Below are 21,291 nucleotides of genomic sequence, written 5' to 3' on the forward strand. Positions count from 1 at the left end.
TGAATATTCCAAGTAATAATCATTAAATAAAATAAACCGAGTCTTAAGTCCTCGAATGAATATTCCAAGTAATATTTATTAAATAAAATAAACCGAGTCATAAGTCCTCGAATGAATATTCCAAGTAAATTTATTAATAAAAAATAAACCGAGTCATAGGTCCTCGAATGAATATTCCAAGTAATATTCATTAATAAAAATAAAGTTATCGAATAAACCTTATTCGATTAATAGTTTTGAAAACTATATCTATATATATATATAAATATATATAATTTACTCGGGAAATCGACTCCCGATTTTAGAAAATGTTCACCTTTGGGTCCCCTATACTAAGGGTATACGCAATTACTACTTATCTCTAGCATTTATGCAACTATAAGCATTGGAATCAATAGATAGATATCAAGATTATGAAACAGACATGCATATATCCCATATCAGCATGCTTCAATAAATCGCAAGATTTGCTAGTTAACCATCATGCATCTATCACAAGATAATGCATATACATATATACATCACAACAACAGTATAACGGGTAGAAAACTTGCCTGAGTGCTCCCGGATAGACTTAAGCTTGGAGTGGGTCCGATAACCTATGAACAACAACATAAGTCAAAATTAAACCCCGGTCACTTAAGAAACTAGACTTTAACCAATTGAACCTTAATGTTCGCTTATAGTCACTTCTACGCTTAACGAATCATATAAGTCGTTCGAGTACCCTCGGCTCCACCATTTTTAATAAATTAACCATTAAGAATTTTAAGGCGATTCTTTTGCAAGTATCCTACCAACTGCCTAATCCACTTTACATAATTGTTTCATACTCCAATTAGTCATTTAAGGGCCTTAACCAAGGTTTCAAAGTAAGGCGAGGGGTAATGGTTCATTCGCGAAACGCCATTACTTAAAACGGTCGTTTCTCCTAAACCGTACATCGGATTCAAGCGAACCACATATCAAAACGAAGCTCGTAACATGAACTATCTAAACATGGAAATGGTCAGACTCTTACAGTGAGTTCACGGATCCTGAAGTTAAGAACAAAAACAGTCTAAGGTAAATCGGGCATTAGGACAGCTATGTTTATGCGTTTTCCCAAAATTTTACCAAATTAATTCAACATCAAACCACCACCAATCAACACCATTCCACCATAATTCAACCACAATACAAGATCATTTAACTATAACTCAAGATCTCAACTTATTCATCTAAACCAAGTCAAAATGTGACCAAGAACATCAAATCCAACAAGTATCACTCCTAACTCCAAAATCAACAAAACCACTTACTAAACAAAGCTCTAAACATGAGTACACACCCATTACACTAACCCATCATCTAAACATTATGAAATACAAACCAACAAAACTTAAGACTAAGGGTTTGAGAAGTTATACCTTCCTTGGAGAGTGGAGAATCACTTAGGAAGCCTTAAATAACCACTAACTATCTCTACTAAGCTTGGATCTTGAAGAAAACATAAGAAAAGACAAAGTTAGTTTCTCGAAAACACTATTCACCAAGAACTTTGATGAATTGATTAGCTATGTTAAACACGGAATCTTGAGCTTAAACTTATGGCTCATCTAAGTTATGAATTATGGAAGCAAAAGAAACAAACCTCTTGAATTATGATTAAGTGGAGCTTGGGTTTTGGAATTTTCTTCCTTGCTTTTCTTCAAAAAGCCGAGGCAAAAGATGGGGGAAGAAGAAAATGTGTTTGTTTTGGTTGCTTTTTGATTTTTGTGTTTGTGAAATGAATACTTGGTGGAGATTTCTTTGATAAAGTGATGACCTCACTTGGATGACCTCACCTCCAAGCCACATGTCTTCCCCTTATGGTTTGATGATGTCACCTTCTCTTTTAACCACTTGTTTTAGCTTCTTTTGGAAGCTTCCTTCCCATTCTACTTGTATGTGCTTGTCCCTTGGTCGTTTATTTGTTTTACGGTTCGCTTAACTTTCGTTCTCGTTTATCGTTTGAGGGATCATACCCGGGATCTCATTACTTAGGTTCCCTTAAACCTTTCTCAATATTTTATATTCCTTTTATGATCCTCTCTTAAAATCCTTGAATTAAAATCCTTTTAATCATGTTACCTTATACTTAATTCTTTCTGTATCTGGTGGGTTTTCGAGAAAAATCAAATTGTATGAATTTGGATTCTGACGATTTTTACATACACTTATATACCATATAGAGTACTAATAAGATCTCAGAATATCAATAAAAGAACCCCTACAAAGTGTGGCATGAAAAGTTTTCTTATTCAGCATAATCAGCAAAATCATTATTCATAAGGGTTACAAAAAGTCCAAAATTTTTGGGCTTATTACAGTCTCCCCTCCTTAAAAGGATTCCGTCTCGGAATTAGATAAAAATGAATAGGGATACTTTCTTAGCATTGCGCTTTCTAACTCTCAAGTGAATTTTCCCACATTGTGGTTCTACCATCAAACTCTGTCTAGTTTGATAACCCTTCTCCTAAGCACTTGTTCCTTTTCAATCTATAACCTTTCCTGGTTGCTCCATATAGGTTACGTTTGGTTGCATGACTATGCGCTCATATGCTAACTTCCCAATATGACTTAATATATCCAAGGGTTCAACAATTCGTGGGCCTAGCTTTCCTTTCTTTCTGGACCACATCCCTCCTTTCCAAGGGAATACCTATAACAACACTAGGCCCCTACTTCCTACTCTTTTTCATTTCGTGTCAAATCAATATACTTCTTATGTCCATCTTGGGCTATTACCAGCCGTCCTCTGATTAGATCTATTATATCCTTGGTCATTTGGACTACTGCGGGTCCGAGCATCTTGCGCTCTACAACTTCATCCTAACATAAGGGAGATCGACATTGTCTTCCCTCGAGGATCTCATAAGGCGACATCTCAATACTGACATATCATCTATCGTTGTAAGAAAACTCAATCCATGTTAAGTGATCGTTCCAAATTCTTTCAAGTTTATTGCACAGACCCTCATCATAACTTCTAGCGTTATAGCTTTTGTTTCTCAATACCCACTCTTTTCCAGTTCGTAATCATTACTATCTTTCCTTCATAATACCATTATGCCTATACTGTCACTCTCTAGCGTTCGATAACCTTCTAATAATTTCATCGACCTTAGTACCACGAACGCGTTAGAATCAGAATACCATCATACTAGTACCACTTCATCTCTAGCTGCCTCCATCTTTGAAAGCTTGGTCCTTCATATAGAAGTAAATGAATTTATTGAGAGATCACTATGATCATGAACACTTGTTACATTGCATAATTAGTACAGAAGGTGGCCAACCTTTAGTACTTGACAAGCAATTAAACAACATGTGGTATCCTGCTAGGCTTCTATCACACAGATAGATAGTTATTCGGCAATACCTCCCCTTCTGGAAGGGTTGTTCTTCTCAGATTATACAAAATGAAAAGGAGAGAAAAGAATGAATTAAAGAGAATTGTATATATATAAAATATACTGCCACAAAATATCTGGCTTGGAATCTACCTCTGAACTATAAAGGTTTGTCATACAAGAACAAAACATATACGTATATATATCAACATCAGGTATTATAGCATCACCTTTCACATGCCTAATTATTTTTGCTATTCTGTCCTTCATTCTATGGACCCATGCTCTTGCTCGAGCTTATACACAATCACCTTTGAAAGTCCCTCGACATCGAAAATCGAATCTGGGATCTCATTCTAGACATCATCGTTACTAGAATTTTAGGCTTGCACCGCAATCTTCCTCGTATAGTAATACGACTCTCTATTGATAAGAAGGAATAAGTATTCAATAGGTAGATAATCGACTTAATTAATCTATCAATGATAACTTATACATCACCACAACCCGATTAGTGGTACCCAATCTCAACATCCATTACACTACAACTCTCACGGTTGTAATCGGCTCATTATTCAAAGAATCGTTGATGCATTACTATAGTCCACCACGGACCTACTATAGTCATTCGTTTTCCTTGAATCTTAATATTTAATCATTCGGAGTCCATTCATGCCATACCGAAATCTTCTAGAGAGGAAAATTAATCGCCATTCCATGATTCATGAAGAACACTCCAGATCCTGACGTACATTCGTGACATGAAGTAGATAAAATTGTAGAAGAGTTTCAATAAAAGCAACGATAGCAGGTTAATACCATTATTAACCATATGTCTTTATTGGGAGACATGCATCTCAAAGGTTCATTTAGTCATTTCATAACATGGTCCTGGCTTATCTCAAGATAGTACCTTCTAAGATAGATAGCCCGCTCATGGCGATTACACGAATTAAACCTTTACCAAACTACTATTATGGTTGGGTATTGCACAGTCATCAGAAGGAATGTCAATCTTCCAAACCATAATACAACCTCCATGGCTTCAACCATCATCACTGTATTCCTCTGGCACGAGCGCCTATAATTATCCTCTTATATTTAAAGTGTCGGCCATCTCTTTGGCCTTTCCTGATAGTAAAATTTCCTTACAATCAATGTCATTTTAACCACCTCCAAATAAATTTTCTACCTCATTTCAATCACTGCTTATGTGAAAATGCTTTTCGTAAGTCCTAGTGAGAGAGAAAAAAAAATCACCATTTTTCCATAAGTCATTGCCTTAGTCTTTAGATGTGAACATTGTCACGACCGACTCTCGATCATACTTAGGACGTCTCTTATCTTGGGTCCTTCTTGTTTTCACCAATCTCGACCCTCATTGGGTCGATCTATACTTTCTTATGGTTCAACACGTGCCCCACCTGGCATTATTATAATTACGTCACATTTCCTTTATCAAAATTTTTATTCTTGAGAACTTTGAATATTACCTTTTTCCTTGTAAAACCTCTAAGGTTATCCTTGAATCGTTCCTCCTGTATTCCCTAGATACAGGGCATATCAAAATACCATTTACTAATACTAGAACCATTCTCTATGTACTTCTGAAAAATTTCTCTACTGATCTTTAAAGGTTGTTGTTACCTTAGTCCTTCATTTCATACTATCAAAACTCATACTGTCCCTATTAAGGGCGAAATGCCACCCTTTATGCATTGCCCTAGGGTTCATCTCAAGTTATCGAAGTTATATCCTTAATTCCACCTTTAAAAAGGTACTTACATCCTTCCATAGATAAATCAAGTCATATATCACTGATAAGGGTATCTTATTCAATCATTTCCACCTCGATATTCTATACCAAATTTCATAATAGTATCCTTATCCAAATTGAGGTCAATCCATATGGCCTCCAAAAGATAACAATGGTTATCCACTTTTCTTTTCTTATTTGGTAATGATCACATGGATGTTCTGGAAGATATTGGTCATGTTCAACGTGAACTTCTTTTTAATAAATCCTTATTTACTTTTGTTGTTTATCTCAACAGTCATCTCAATGTTGGGATATCTTTTGTACTTGGTGTCTCCCTTTTTGGGTATCATGCCCCCGGTCTTACACTTCACATTCTTGAAGGTCACTTCCTTCATCCAATTTTCCTAATTTCTTACTTTCTTGTCTCCTCAGTCTATCCGCGTCTCATTATTTATCCTTCGAACTATCTCAAGGTTTCCTCGAATCCTCCCAACTTAAAGGGGGTACAATATATATCTCTTATGCCTTCAACCATCAACTTTAACTCATGGTGAATCACCCTTATCCTGATGATTACATACTTTTCTATTTCTATTGCTACGAGTCTTTAGGGTTTCCTCATACCCAACTCCCTTATCATTCCTCAAACTATATTGTCTTTATTTTCCTTTCCACTTCAGTTTCTTTTATTTTCATTTCTATTACAACTATTTCATGAACCAACACCACATAAACATTGATTTCAAACATCCCGTCATTCTGGATTCGTGTCCTTCAGACGAACCTTGATGACTTTCACAACCTAGATTCATGATTCATCATACTTGTCCGCCTTTGTTCTGGCTCTAAAGCTTTTAAACTATCTCTATAACCTTGGGAAGTACTTTCCCGAAAACAATTGACTAAACTTTAATCCTTTTATTATAACCTCTGGCTCTGTGCCTTTCTTGGCTGAAAACGAGTGGCCTCTCTCTTAGGAAGGTAAGTGACAAAAACAGTCTTTTGCGCTTCGTCAATCATTTAGAATCTCAAATGATTCCTATATTTCGTTTAGTCAAGCTCTTACCTCGACTGGGTCAACTTGTTCCTTGGAACTCTGAGAGCTTAGCGACTTAAAGGTCATGAAAGGATTTCGTACCTCATTGTTTCCTCAAGGTGGTGGTTGGGAATAAGAGTATAAGTTCTGTTTAGACAGGTCCATGAATTTCCGTATAGGAGTACCGTCTCGGGTTTCCTTATCTTGCTCGACTTCTGTTTTCTCAGTATGAAATGTTTCATTCTTCTCTCATAATCAGGGTTATCTTATACGTTAAAATCCTTGTTTTTCATTTCATTATGTTATGGTTCCTTCTATCTTGATGGCGACCTCCCTGACTATCATATTCAGGGTTTGCCCTAAATCTTATTCCTCGAACTATGACTTTCATCTAAGATCCCGTCCTTAAGCTCTTGAACGTTTGGAACCAAAATTCTGTAGGAACACCTCATTATTCCATTATCATCTTTCTCGGTATTAATCTCTTCTCTAATTGTTGGCTCCCTACCTTCATTCATCACTTTTTCATGGCACAATATGATCTTCTCCAATAATTCGGGCTGTATTGCAATCTCAAACAGCTTTTCGGTACCGGCTCCGGTTACCTTCACTTCTATTTCCATTTTCTCAAAATCTCTTATCAACTCTCCCAAAGTCATTATCTTCTTGAGTCTCTTCTTTATACTAAGGGAATTAGCCACCATTTTGGCTTTCCCTGGATGATAAAGAATCTCATAATCGTAATCGTTTATTAGCTCTAACCACCTCCTCTGGCGCATGTTGAGCTCTTTCTACGTGAAAATGCACTAGAGCACTTATGGCTTGTGTAAATCTCGCACTTCTCTCCATACAAGTAGTGCCTCCAATTTTTAGGGCAAAACTATTGCCACGAGCCCAAGCTCATGGGCGGGGATATTGAATTTTATATTCTCTTAATTGTCTTGACGCGTACGCGATTACCTTGTTGTGCTGTATAAGAAGCACCCTAATTCCTTATGTGAAGCGTCACTACACATCACAAAATCTCCTTTTCCATCCCGCGACGCCATCATAGGGGCCATCTCCAACCTTTGTTTCAGTTCTTAAAGCTGTTCTCGCATTTCTCTGTCCATTCGAACTTCTGAATCTTACGAGTAAGCCGTGTTAAAAGGGCTACTATCTTTACAAACTTGAACGAACCTCCGGTAGTGACCGGCAAATCCTACATCTGGTAGTCGCCCTGACCATGGTCATCAATTCCTCAGTGGTCCTTTATTCCTTCTTGTCAGGATCCTCCACGGAATCCTTCTCAGCAATAATCCCTTTTAGGACAACATCTTTAACCGCTACACCCTCAATATGAACATCATCCGGTCCCGGGTTAGGACGCTCTATCGAATCCACATTCTGATCTCCTAATAAGTAATAAAACATCATCACGTTGTTGCTCCTCAACCTCAGGGTTCGGAGTCCCGCTACCATATACGATAACGAACTACGCTTCTATCACAATATTTATAAGGGTTCCCATAAGGGTTTTAACTGTTAGTACTATGTTAGGTAGTCTGACTATGAACTTGGCAAGAGTTCTTATTTATCTTAGTGAACTTATTATTTTAACGTCACTTCATCTCTGAAGTTTATAACGCTTAGCTCTGATACCATTTCTGTGACACCCCCAAATCCGGGGTCGGGGATTCGGGTTGTCACGAGTTCCGTTTCCCTTATCAATACTTAATCTTAATAAACAATCAACTACTGCGTACTGTGACCCCAAAATATATACACACACACCACAAGTTATAGTCGCAGAGATGAATATCCAAAAATAACACAAGTCATTTTATTCCACAATTATAAACCATTTCACCATAAAAAGGGTTTCTGAATAATTTATATATTCTTTGCCATTATTATAATTCATAAATATACATTAGTCTGGCACAACAAAAGTTGAAAGCCTAGCCTACTGGTAGCTCCTACCTCAGCTACAACGGCATCAACGCCTATAGGAAACTGCGGAACGTTTCCTATCCGCTCACGAATTGGGAGCTTGGTCATGTTCATCTTGTCTATCTGTTGTTGTGTGATGAAAGAAGAAAGCAAGGGTGAGCAACAAGCCCACCGAAATAATATGTATAATAATTAACAATATATGAGCATTCTCATAGTACTCATGAAAGTCTTGGTCAAGAAGAAATGAACCAAGTCGATATCTTAACGCGACAAGTCGCAAAATATTCAGTATATATATACATATACTACTCAAAATCTTTGAAATCCTCTGACATGTATAATGTACACAGAGTTCCAGTTTATAACTGTATAAAAATATCGTTGCAAGGTGATCTCATATATCTAACCTTGTCTCAACGTTTTTCTGAAAATCTTTGTCATGCATAAGATAATCATTAACCAGATATAAGGTGAAAAGATGAAGTTACAAGATACTCCAATATACTTATATCTTTTCTGAATACTACTTGAACTACCACCGTTCAAGTTATAATTAGTTTCAAAAGTTCATCACATAGATGAGAATACAAGAGAAGATTTGAATAGATTCAATCTTTGAAATATCATTCAAAAGAAATGAAGTTACGAGATACTTCATTAAGTCCCGATATATATCCATATATATTTCTCATACATTTCCTGAAAATCTTTGTCATGTAAAGTATGAACAGAGTTGTAATATCCAATGAATTTGGAAAGAAAAGAATTTTGGCATAAACCCGATATCTTGCTGATCAGGAAAAGATACCAATAAGTAACCTTTTCTACTAGTAGATAGACGAATTCCCCACTGGTCATCACCCTGGCCGCAATAAGACCTTATGTTGGACTGCCACTCAGCCACTTACACATTTGATGGACTCCCACTGAGCCACTTACACTTTCATGGACGCCCGTTGAGCCCATGTTGCTTATGCCGACTCAAATAGATGAACTTACTTCTCGAACGATGGGCAAGTAATCAAGATGTTTTCTCAAAACAGCAACCTCGTTGCGAATGTAAAATACACCACTGAGCCGGATCCCTCAGGTTTTGAGCGAGTATTTAAATCCCCTTTGAAAGGAAGATCTTAAATATAAAAATGAGTTCTGGAATCCGCTCTAACTTTTAAAATCATTTTGAAGACTCGAAAACACTTTTAATAATGTTTGGAGTAATGCTGATTTAATAAATAAATCAGTCCCAATATATTAGAAAATATCTGAATATTATTATTTAAATAATATTCCCATAAGGATAATCTCTATACAAATAATTTGAAGTAGAAGTTTTAAAACTCATACTTGAAATGAATATTAAATAACCAAAGATATACTTATATGAAAGTACTATCTTTATTTGAATAATCGAAAATAAGTTTGATTATCGAAACATTATTCTTTAATAAAATAAAGAATATTATTCAGTAAATAATCGGAGTAATAAGTCCTCGAATGAATATTCAAAATAATATTCATTAAATAGAATAAACAGAGTCATAAGTCCTCGAAGGAATATTCAAAGTAATATTCATTAAATAGAATAAACAGAGTCATAAATTCTCGAATGAATATTCAAAGTAAAATTCATTAAATAGAATAAACAGATTCATAAGTCCTCGAATGAATATTCAAAGTAATATTCATTAAATAAAATAAACCGAGTCATAAGTCCTCGAATGAATATTCCAAGTAATATTCATTAAATAAAATAAACTGAGTTATAAGGCCTCGAATGAATATTCCGAGTAATATTCATTAAATAAAATAAACCCGAGTCATAAGTCCTCGAATGAATATTCCAAGTAATATTCATTAATAAAAAATAAATCGAGTCATAAGTCCTCGAATAAATATTCCAAGTAATATTCATTAATAAAAATAAAGTTATCGAATAAACCTTATTCGATTAATAGTTTTGAAAACTATATCTATATATATATAAATATATATAATATACTCGGGAACATCGACTCCCGGTTTTAGAAAATGTTCACCTTTGGGTCCCCTATACTAAGGGTATACGCAATTACTGCTTATCTCTAGCATAGGTATTATGTAACTATAAGCATTGGAATCAACAGATAGATATCAAGATTACGAAACAGACATGCATATATCCCATATCAGAATGCTTCAATATATTGCAAGATTTGCTAATTAACCATCATGCATCTATCACAAGATAATGCATATACATATATACATCACAACAATAGTATAACGGGTAGAAAACTTGCCTGAGTGCTCCCGGATAGACTTAAGCTTGGAGTGGGTCCGATAACCTATGAACAATAACATAAGTCAGAATTAAACCCTAGTCGCTTAAGAAACTAGACTTTAACCAATTGAACCTTAATGTTCGCTTATGGTCACTTCTACGCTTAACGAATCACATAAGTCGTTCGAGTACCCTCGGCTCCACCATTTTTAATAAATTAACCATTAAGAATTTTAAGGCGATTCGTTTACCTAATTGTTTTATACTCCAATTAGTCATTTAAGGGCCTTAACCAAGGTTTCAAAGTAAGGCGAGGGGTAATGGTTCGTTCGCGAAACGTCGTTACTTAAAACATTCGTTTCTCCTAAACCGTACATCGGATTCAAGCGAACCACATATCAAAACGAAGCTCGTAACATGAACTATCTAAAAATGTCAATGGTCAGACTCTTACAGTGAGTTCACGGGTCCTGAAGTTAAGAACAAAAACAGTCTAAGGTAAATCGGGCATTACGACAGCTATGTTTACGCGTTTTCCCAAAATTTTACCAAATCAATTCAACATCAAACCACCACCAATCAACACCATTCCACCATCATTCAACCACAATACAAGATCATTTAACTATAACTCAGGATCTCAACTTATTCATCTAAATCAAGTCAAAATGTGACCAAGAACATCAAATCCAACAAGTATCACTCCTAACTCCAAAATCAACAAAACCACTTACTAAATAAAGCTCTAAACATGAGTACACACCCATTACACTAACCCATCATCTAGACATTATGAAATCCAAACCAACAAAACTTAAGACTAAGGGTTTGAGAAGTTATACCTTCCATGGAGAGTGGAGAATCACTTAGGAAGCCTTAAATAACCACTAACTATCTCTACTAAGCTTGGATCTTGAAGAAATCATAAGAAAACACAAAGTTAGTTTCTTGAAAACACTATTCACCAAGAAATTTGATGAATTTATTAGCTATGTTAAACATGGAATCTTGAGCTTAAACTTATGGCTCATCTAAGTTATGAATTATGGAAGCTAAAGAAACAAACCTCTTGAATTATGATTAAGTGGAGCTTCGGTTTTGGAATTTTCTTCCTTACTTTTCTTCAAAAAGCCGAGGCAAAAAGATGGGGGAAGAAGAAAATGTGTTTGTTTTGGTTGCTTTTTGATTTTTGTGTTTGTGAAATGAATACTTGGTGGAGATTTCTTTGATAAAGTGATGACATCACTTGGATGACCTCACCTCCAAGCCACATGTCTTCCCCTTATGGTTTGATGATGTCACCATCTCTTTTAACCACTTGTTTTAGCTTCTTTTGGAAGCTTCCTTCCCATTCTACTTGTATGTGCTTGTCCCTTGGTCATTTCTTTGTTTTACGGTTCGCTTAACTTTCGTTCTCGTTTATCATTTGAGGGATCATACCCGGGATCTCATTACTTAGGTTCCCTTAAACCTTTCTCAATATTTTATATTCCTTTTATGATCCTCTCTTAAAATCCTTGAATTAAAATCCTTTTAATCATGTTACCTTATACTTAATTCTTTATGTATCTAGTAGGTTTTCGGGAAAAATCAAAGTGTTTGAATTTGGATTCTGACGATCTTTACATACACTTATATACCATATAGAGTACTAATAAGATCTCAGAATATCAATAAAAGAACCCCTACAAAGTGTGGCATGAAAAGTTTTCTTATTCAGCATAATCAGCATAATCACTATTCCTAAGGGTTACAAAAAGTCCAAAATTTTTGGGCTTATTACATAATCACTTCCAAAGTCCTTGACTACCCTTGCACGCTTACTCCTTCTAGGTTCCTCTACTTCGTTAGGAGTAGAGTTACTACCAGGATCCGCCCCCACATTCGACATCCTTTCCACATGATCGGGAATGGAACTCGATGTGCGAGTGGGATCATCATTAGAAGTACCTTGAGGTATACCTGTCTTCATAGGGAAAACATCCTCAAAGAATGTTGCATCACGAAACTCAACTATCGTATTCGCCACAATACCATCTATGTCAGATTTTAAGACTAAAAATCTCATAGCAATTGTGGTATAAAGATATCCCAGAAAGACACAATCAACAGTTTTCGGTCCTAGTTTCTTTCTCTTGTGTTCAGGGACAAGCACCTTGGCAAGGCACCCCCACACACGAAGATAATTCAAACTAGTTTTACGCTTTCTCCATAATTCATAAGGAGTCTTATCCATGTCTTTCAGAGGGACTCTGTTCAGAATATGGCAAGCTGTATTCAGAGCCTCTCCCCACATGTACTTAGGCAACCCCGAATTAGCCAGCACACTGTTAATCTTATCTTTAAAATTTTTGTTCTTTCGCTCTGCCACCCTATTAGACTCAGGTGTGTATGGTGGAGTCACCTCATGAGCTATACCATTGCTTGTGCAAAATTCATTGAACGAGGTACTCATATACTGACCACCTCTATCCGATCTCAACATTTTCAGTACTTTGCCATTTTGTGTTTCAGCTTCATTTTTAAACATAATGAATTTATCTAGTGTATCATCTATATGTTTAAGCAAATAAACATAACAATATCTACTACAATCATCTATAAAGGTAACGAAATATCTACAATGATCCTTAGTCAACACACCACCAAATTCACATAAGTCTGCGTGTACTAAATCTAACAAGCCAGAATCCCTAACGACATTATGAAATGGTTTCCTTGTTTGTTTAGCAGTCACATATACTTGACATTTAGTTTTCTTATCAATGGAATGCTTTTGAATCAACTCTAAATTCATCATATTCTTTAGAGCACCAAAATTTAAATGACCAAGTCGTAAGTGCCAAAAATCAGTTGATTCTACACAATTAACAAAAGGTGTGACACTATCATTAATAAAACTTCCCAAAACAGGCTCCACATTTATTAAAAATAATCCGTCAGACAAGTAACCCTTGCCAGAAAATGTACCAGTATGCGTAATAACTACTTTATTACATTTGAGAAAGTTCAAAGCCATTTTTAACTAAACAACTTCCATTAATAATATTTCTACGAATAGAGGGAACATGATGCACTCTAGTGAGAGATAGAATCCGCCCAAAAGCAAACTTCAGATCCACATTTCCTATTCCAAGAACTTATGCAGCACTAGCATTCCCCATCGTCACTGTCGCTCCATGAGTCTGTTGATAAGATATAAACAGAGTAATATCAGCACAAAAATGCACATTAGCTCCAGTATCAATCAACCATTCATTAGACAGATAAGTGGAAAGTAGTTTAGGGTTGTAGTTAACATACCCGTCATTAGCTTAAGAGGAAACCACCTCTCCAACAACCATGTTAGCCACAGACCCACTAGTGGTTGCAAGTCCAAGCAAGTGTTTGCTTGAGCTACCACTCCAGCTTTCTTCGCTTTCTTCATAGGACAGTCCTTGCTCCAATGACCAGCCTGTCCACAAGACCAACATGGTTTGTTTGCCTTTGGTTTCTTAGCCTTGTTCTTGTCAGTTTTAGGTTTAGTGTTATCCTTCTAACAAATTTCCTTTTCTGTCCAACGATCATTATGTTCACCTTCGAACTGCTCCCATGTTCAATAGACATCACATGTCCTTGTTTGGACTTGTGTTGTTCCTGCACAGAGATGTCCAACATAAGGTTTGTCCATATAATCTCTCCTTTCTGTCTTTTTAGAGAGAGAGCAAAATCCTCCCAAGATCTAGGGAGCTTTTCAATCACAGCCATCACCTTAAACTTCTCAAGTAAGTCCATTCCAGACTCACCCAAAAGCATGCACCAACATCTCAAACTCATGTACTTGGTCAGTCATGGATTTCGTATCCACTAGCTTGAACTCAAGAAACCTCGCGACTGAATACTTCTCAAGTCCTTGAGAATCAGTATTATGGGTTTGGTCCAGCTTCTTCCACAACTGCTTAGCACTATAGGGCATCCGATGAATAAAAATCAAACAGAGTGTTCGCTAAAGCAGCCAGAATGGCTGCCCTAGCCACTCCATCCTTCTCAGCCGATAACGCATAAACAGTCATAGTTTCAGCCTTTTCTTGATCCACAACAGGAGGATCATACTGCACTACCTGCCATAGACCCTTAACAGTTAACTAGAGCTTCATCTTTTTCTGCCAGCGAGAAAAAGAAGCCCCCCACTGAATTTATCAAGCATGCCCGATAAATCAATAGGCTAAGGAAATCTATATGTGGTCCAGTCTATGGTAGGCGCAGTAACTCCAGAACTAGAACAACCATCAACAGGAGTATTATCAAGATTAACAGGAGTCTCACTTTTGTTAACCATCTTGTTAAATTGCAATATAACAAATAAACTCTTCAAGATTGTTGGAAAAAAATAGTACAACGATTAAATTTAAACAACGAGGCAGTTATATAACGAACAACAAGAACAAGGAAAAAGCACCAATAACGAAAACAAGTCACGAAGGTCGAAAACATAAAATAATCAGAAACTGTTAAATAAAACAAGACGAGATAGAAAGCTTATCGTAATGAAGTTTTCAACACAGCTGAGTCACCAATCCCTCAAGAGGAAGAGGTTGTTCTTGAAGAGTTTATTGCCCTCACTTACTGTGTACCGAGCTTGTAATAACCCTCCTAGAATAAAACAGTAGCAGAACACCGAGCTCACAGCAGGACGATGTTCAACGGCGATCAGACCTAAGTCACCCAAAATATACGTATGTATGTATAATTTCAGAGAGATAAGGGAGATGAGAGGAGGCTGCTAGGGTTTATACATATGTATATCTCTGTCTGTATATTAAAAACGTTTTTATTATATTTTAATCCTAAAAATATAACCGATTTGTTTTTAATTAAAATAAATATTTTACTTAAAACATATTTCATTACGAATATTATTTAGAATTGTAACAGTTAGACATGCCTAATTTACCAAGCCCAAGCCCAAAAATTCTAGGTCCACTAACAAATTCTAACACATAATATTTATATTAAAATATTATATTAAGTCACTAAAATCCCTTGCCCAGGTCACCTCACGTACGCGAGACGCCAAGACATTCTTTCAAATTGCCCTTCGACCCGGCCCGGCCCGAGTCGTGTCGTGGAGTGGCGAGGCGGCGATGGCGCGTGTGAGGCCCACACTACACCCATGCATACCCACATGCCTTAGTATTTGTGCACTATACTTGCAAGTTATACAATAAAAGCCACCAACTTTCTTTTACCATATCAATGTGGTACTCAAGTTTTTATAACTTAATCAACCACAAACCCATTTCAACTCCATTTATTTATGGATTTCACTAAGAAAATGTCTTAGATCCAAACATGAAAGTTTGAGTCCTCTTAGCAAGGAACAACTTTCAACTATTAGTTTCTGGAAATTATATCAAGATCATAATTTAATTATGCCTCAAAGTTCCATTTTCTAACATTTGGTACATGGTTTAAAGTTGAATATGATAATTACATATCATTATCGTCAAAAAATGATTGAGTATGTACAAGTTGTTCAAGAAATCAAGGTATTTATTCTTCCTAGATTTTTGTTATTTTTAAAAGACATTTCAACGTTACACTTTAAAGCAATTAGTTTTATTTTATATCTAAGAAGAGCTATTAGTTGAAAAAATCTGTTTGGTCAATGTTAATCTTAAGTTGAAAGTTAACAATTGTAAAAATTTATTATTTGTTCATCTCTCTTTCTTTCTCGCCCCCATAATCTCTTTTTATATCTACATGCCTTCCATCTTATAGGTCATGATAGACAATTGAATTATGGTTGACCTACGAGAAAGAAAATTCTCTTCGGATAACAAAAAACTTAATGTATCTTTATTAGGAATCAAGGTTAAAGATAGTTCATTGAGTCAATACTAAGATATCAGACTTTAATATGACCAAGTTGATAAAGGAGAGAATAAACACTTTTATCAGATTTACTAGAACATTATAAGTTTTTATGTTTAGTATTTACGATGTTTCTCAACTTATCTCTTTATAGTGACAATAGAATATTATGTTGTTTAAGTTGTTCCAACTATTTCCATTTTATGATTTTCAAGTACTTTGTGATGCTCTATTTTAGTTAGAATTATCGATAAAAAATAACTTATTTTTTCAAATTGTAAGGGCTTTTGACTATAAAAGTGAAAAAATATATTATATTTTAAGGAATACATAGTCACAAACTTTATATATAAACAAGCCTTCTCATCTACTATGAAAAATTTAAATGCTCTGCATTTTTATAGTTTAACTTTTTTCCCAAAGCTTTTTTTAAAATAATATGTCTGATAAGTTACCCCATGCCATTTAAAACTTTTGATGCCCGGTGATCATAATGAAGGTTTATGTTGATCTTTTAGCAGGTGTCTAACTTTCGATTGTATCACGATTGTGGATTAAGTGTGTTAAAGTATGAATGTATGTTTGGTATGGATTTATTTATGATATTTAGTATTATTTATTCAATTTTTTTAAATTATGTGTGGATTTCATCAAAAGTATTTGACGTGTTTTATAATCAGTTCTTGAAATGCTAGGTAATTTTATGACACCAATTAATTTGTAGTAAAAAGTTTGGTCAGTGTAATTTCTTATTTGCCTTTGCATCCATATCAAGATTCATTTTATTTTTTTCTCGGTATCTTTTTAGTAATTGGTGTGAATATATATTATAAAGCTAAAGCAGATGCAAAGGAAATCTCTAATATTTCTTAACTAAATAAATACTACCCATTTCATATGATGGGAGTTGCGGGGGGTTTAAATTAATCAATTGCGAGAAACAGATAGATCCGTATTTGAGTCCGTGCAAAGTATTTCGACCGCACCCTCAAATTTTGTAAGGCACATTTTTAATTTTTAGGTGTATGTGTATATATATTTATATACTTTTTGAAAAATAATAAAAAGTAAATAGAATTTTCATTTCGTAATGAAAATATTGTTCAAATTTTGAAAACAGATTTTGGAAATATAATTTGAAAATGCTATACTATTCTTAAATATTTGTTTTTGCCAGAAAAGTTGAGATTTTATTCATTACTTAAATCATTCGACAAAATAAACTGGAAATTGGAGTGGACATCTCCCACTCTCCAAATACGATCAACAATGGAACAAATGTCACGAGCTAAGAAGTGTGCGACTTTGTTGGCAGATCGTTTAACAAACCTAAAAATTACGTTTTTGCTAGATAAATTTGCAAGCAAAGTACGACAATCCTGAATCACTCTTCCTAAGTAAGATAAACACAAGAAGGAGCTTCGGATGGCCTGTACCATCTGTAAATAGTCGGATTCGATGATGTTCTTCTGGTTTGTACTCATTACCCAGCTTAAGGCTTCTCTTATTCCCATTACCTCAGCTAACTCTGGACTAGGACTTCCTCTCAAGCATTCTGAACGAGCTTCTACTAAGGAACCTTCGTGATTATGGGCAATCCAAGCAAAGCTGTAGCTGTGTGTTTCCTCAAAAATTGTTGCATCCGTGTTTATCTTAATACTGTTAACATGTGGTTTACTCCAGTGTTCATTTCCGTCTTCTGGGGTCATGTAACCCATGAAGCGATCGAAAGTTCGATGTTGAACACTTCTCCATTGATTAAGAAGTGAGTACGCAGAATCCAGTAACTCTGAGATCTCCAAACTTTTTTTTATTCCAAATGAGGTTGTTCCTACTATTCCATAAAATCCATCATATCATAGCTATGGTAGTGATATCTTTGGTGTTATTCTGCCGAAGCACGAACTCGAGCCAATTAGCAAATGTGAAGTACTCACCAAAGACACAAGCTTTATTACATTTATCCCAAACTGAAATAGCAAATGGACACTGCACTAAAGTATGCAAGACTATTTCTGTATGTTCATTGCAAACTGCGCATGTTTCATTAACTAGGACTCTCCTTGAGATGAGATTGTCTTTAGTGGGCAGACAATTTGAACTGGCACGCCATAAGAAATTCTTGACCTTGGGGGATTTTTAAATTTCATAGTTTGCGCCAAAAACCTGAATTAGGAGCAGAAATGGCTTCATTATTCTCTCCCTCCAACATTAAGTAAGTACTTTTGACTGAGTAATTGCCAACTTGTTGTTTCTCCAGTACCAAGAATCATCCACCTCTTTGTCAACTGGAATTGAGAGAATAATGCTTGCATCTCTACTGTCAAAGATATCTTTAACTAGATCGATATCCCAACTGTTATTCTCCATGCTAAACAGTGATGAAACCTTTTGACCATGGATGGATTTCGACCTCATATGAATGAATGGGTCATTAGCTACAGGAAGCCAATGATCTAACTCAATGTTTATCGAGTTTCCATTGCCCACTCTACATCCTATGCCCTTTTTCATTATTTCTTGAGATTCAAGAACACTCCTCCAAACGTAGCTAGAATTGCTTCCAATTTTTGTTGACAGAAAATTTCCTTGGGGATAGTATCGAGCTTTGAAAATCTTGTTGACTAGTTTTTCTTGATGTTTAAGCAATCTCCACCCCTGATTACCTAACAAGGTGATGTTATAATCCCTCATACATCAAAAACCCATACCTCCTTAAGTCATCCTCTTACACAATTTTTTCCAGCTTTTCCAGTGTATGTTTTTATCTTTCTTCAAGTCGATTCTCCATTAGTACCTGCACATTAAGGTCTCTAGCTGATTTCACACCTTCATTACCATTAAAAAGACACTCATGGCATGGTTTGGAAGGCTCTGGGCAACAGTTTTTAGTAGGATCTGTTTCCCTCCTTTAGAAATTGTTTTTCCGTTGGTACGGTCTCGCTTCTTGTCTTTAATAAAACCGAAAATTGCTGACTAGTTTCGGCCCACAATATTGGGAAGTCCTAAATAATGACTATGAGCAGAGGCTTCCTTGAAGCCTAGCTTTTGACTTAATTCCGTCTTCAAGTATTGCTGAGTGTTACTGCTAAAGAAGACCGAAGATTTATCCACGTTAATCTTTTGACCTGAGGCTTGTTCAAAGACGTTTAACAAGGTCATGACATAATCTGCACACTTTAAGCTAGCTTTGCAAAAGATGTAAGAATCATCCGTGAAGAACATATGAGTTAAAGAGGGAGCAGATCTTTCCACCTTGATTCCAGATATGAGCTTAAGATTCTCAAAATCCTTTAGAATAGCTTATAATCCTTCAATGCATATCAAAAACATGTATGAAGATAAGGGGTCTCCTTGCCTGAGACCTCTTTCCAGAACTATTGAGCCGAAGAGCCTTCCAGCCTGAGATATTTTATAATTCACAGAGGATATACAGCTTATAAACAGTTGGATTACCTGATGGTTGAATCCCAATTTAGTTAGTATAGGTTCCATGTAGTTCTACTCTACCCGGTCATAAGATTTAGACATGTCTAATTTCAGCGCCATCCAACAATCTTTCCCTTATTTTTTCCGTTTCATATAATGCATTACCACGAAGGCAATCATTATATTATCCGTGATCAGTCGACCCGAAATAGAAACATAATGAGATTCAGAAATTATCGTATCAATAACACCTTTTAATCTATTCTCCAATACTTTAGAGATGACTTTATAAAGCACATTGCAAAGAGATATTGGACGAAAATCAGTCATATATAGAGGATTAGTTGTCTTCAGAATTTAAGAAATATTTGTACCTTTCAGTTGATCATCTATCTTTCCTGACTGAAAAAAATTTCTGACCATTAAAACCACCTCGTCTTTAACAATCCTCCAACACTTTTGGTAGTTACCCGGGGTCATACCACCAGGACCCGGGGATTTGTCCGGATGCATACCAAACAGGGCATCCCTGACTTTCTTTTCCTGGACTTCCCCTAGAATTGCTTCATTTTGTTCCGTACTCACCTTCCTAGATATGCAATCTGTCACATTCCTCCAATTTATGCTTACTGAAGTGAATAAACTCGTGAAATAATTCTCCACTGTCTGTTCCAGCCATGTACCCCATTCGACCTTGTTTCCTTGACTATCATTCAACAGACTTATATGATTAACTTTCCTTCTATTTTTTAAAGCCGCGTGAAAATATTTACTATTCTGGTCTCCTTCGCGAAGCCATAATTGCTTCGCTCTTGGGCGCCAAAACACATCTTGTTGAGCTTAAATTTTATTCAGCTTCTTTTTTTCATCATGAGCCATTTGTAAAGAATGATCATCTCTTCTCCCTTTTAGAGTTTTCAAAACTTTTTTAGAATGATTTTTTCTCTCCTTGAAGTTGCCAGTGATCTCCTTACCCCAAGCTGTCAAAATCTCTGCACACATAGTCAGTTTATCGTACATGGTACCATCATTTGAATTCAATACTTCTTTGACAATTTTATAGCACATAGACTCCCTGAGCCAAGCGTTTTCGAATCTAAAATTTTTTGATCAAAAGACTGTTACATTAACCACAAGCTCTAGCAGAATTGGGCAGTGATATGATGTTGATACCTCCAAGTTAGTGAGTTTCTCATCTTTGAATATACTAAGGAAACCAGGATTCACTAAATCTATGTCGAGGAGAACTTCAATATGATTATTAGTACCCTAACCTCTATCCCATGTGAACTGATAATCACATAAATCCATGTCTAAAAGATTACAATTGTAATATCCAGGTTTGACAATATAATAAAATATGAGATATTTTATTTTATATTCTTATAATAGTAGTTGAGATATGTGTGAATTAAATTTATTGATAATGTGAGATATGTTTTTATTATTTTTGTTTTCCAATTAATATTAGGGTATTAATGTGTATTGTTATTTAGATTATTGTCCCACATTGATTAGAAATAAGAGGGGAAACTCTTCTTGCACTATATATGTATGGAGTGTATTGGGTCTCAATTGTGTGATAGGTACTTGGCTCACTTCCCACATTGGTGAGAATGTGAGCAAAGAGGTATCCTTAAACTAT

At 35.6% G+C, this 21,291-nt stretch overlaps 1 protein-coding gene across 1 annotated transcript; it reads right to left on the bottom strand.

The window, feature by feature from the left end:
* Window positions 1–14,308: 14,308 nt before the first annotated feature.
* Window positions 14,309–18,911, bottom strand: LOC141679955 (uncharacterized). Its single transcript, XM_074486309.1, has 4 exons — window positions 18,441–18,911; window positions 18,155–18,206; window positions 17,654–18,048; window positions 14,309–14,464 (listed from the first exon to the last, which is right to left on the bottom strand). Exons 1-4 carry the CDS (start codon window positions 18,909–18,911, stop codon window positions 14,309–14,311), a joined length of 1,074 nt encoding a protein of 357 aa, XP_074342410.1.
* Between the last annotated feature and the right edge of the window lie 2,380 nt (window positions 18,912–21,291).

This window comes from Apium graveolens, chromosome 8 (assembly GCF_009905375.1).
Source record: "Apium graveolens cultivar Ventura chromosome 8, ASM990537v1, whole genome shotgun sequence".
Lineage (NCBI taxonomy): Eukaryota > Viridiplantae > Streptophyta > Magnoliopsida > Apiales > Apiaceae > Apium > Apium graveolens.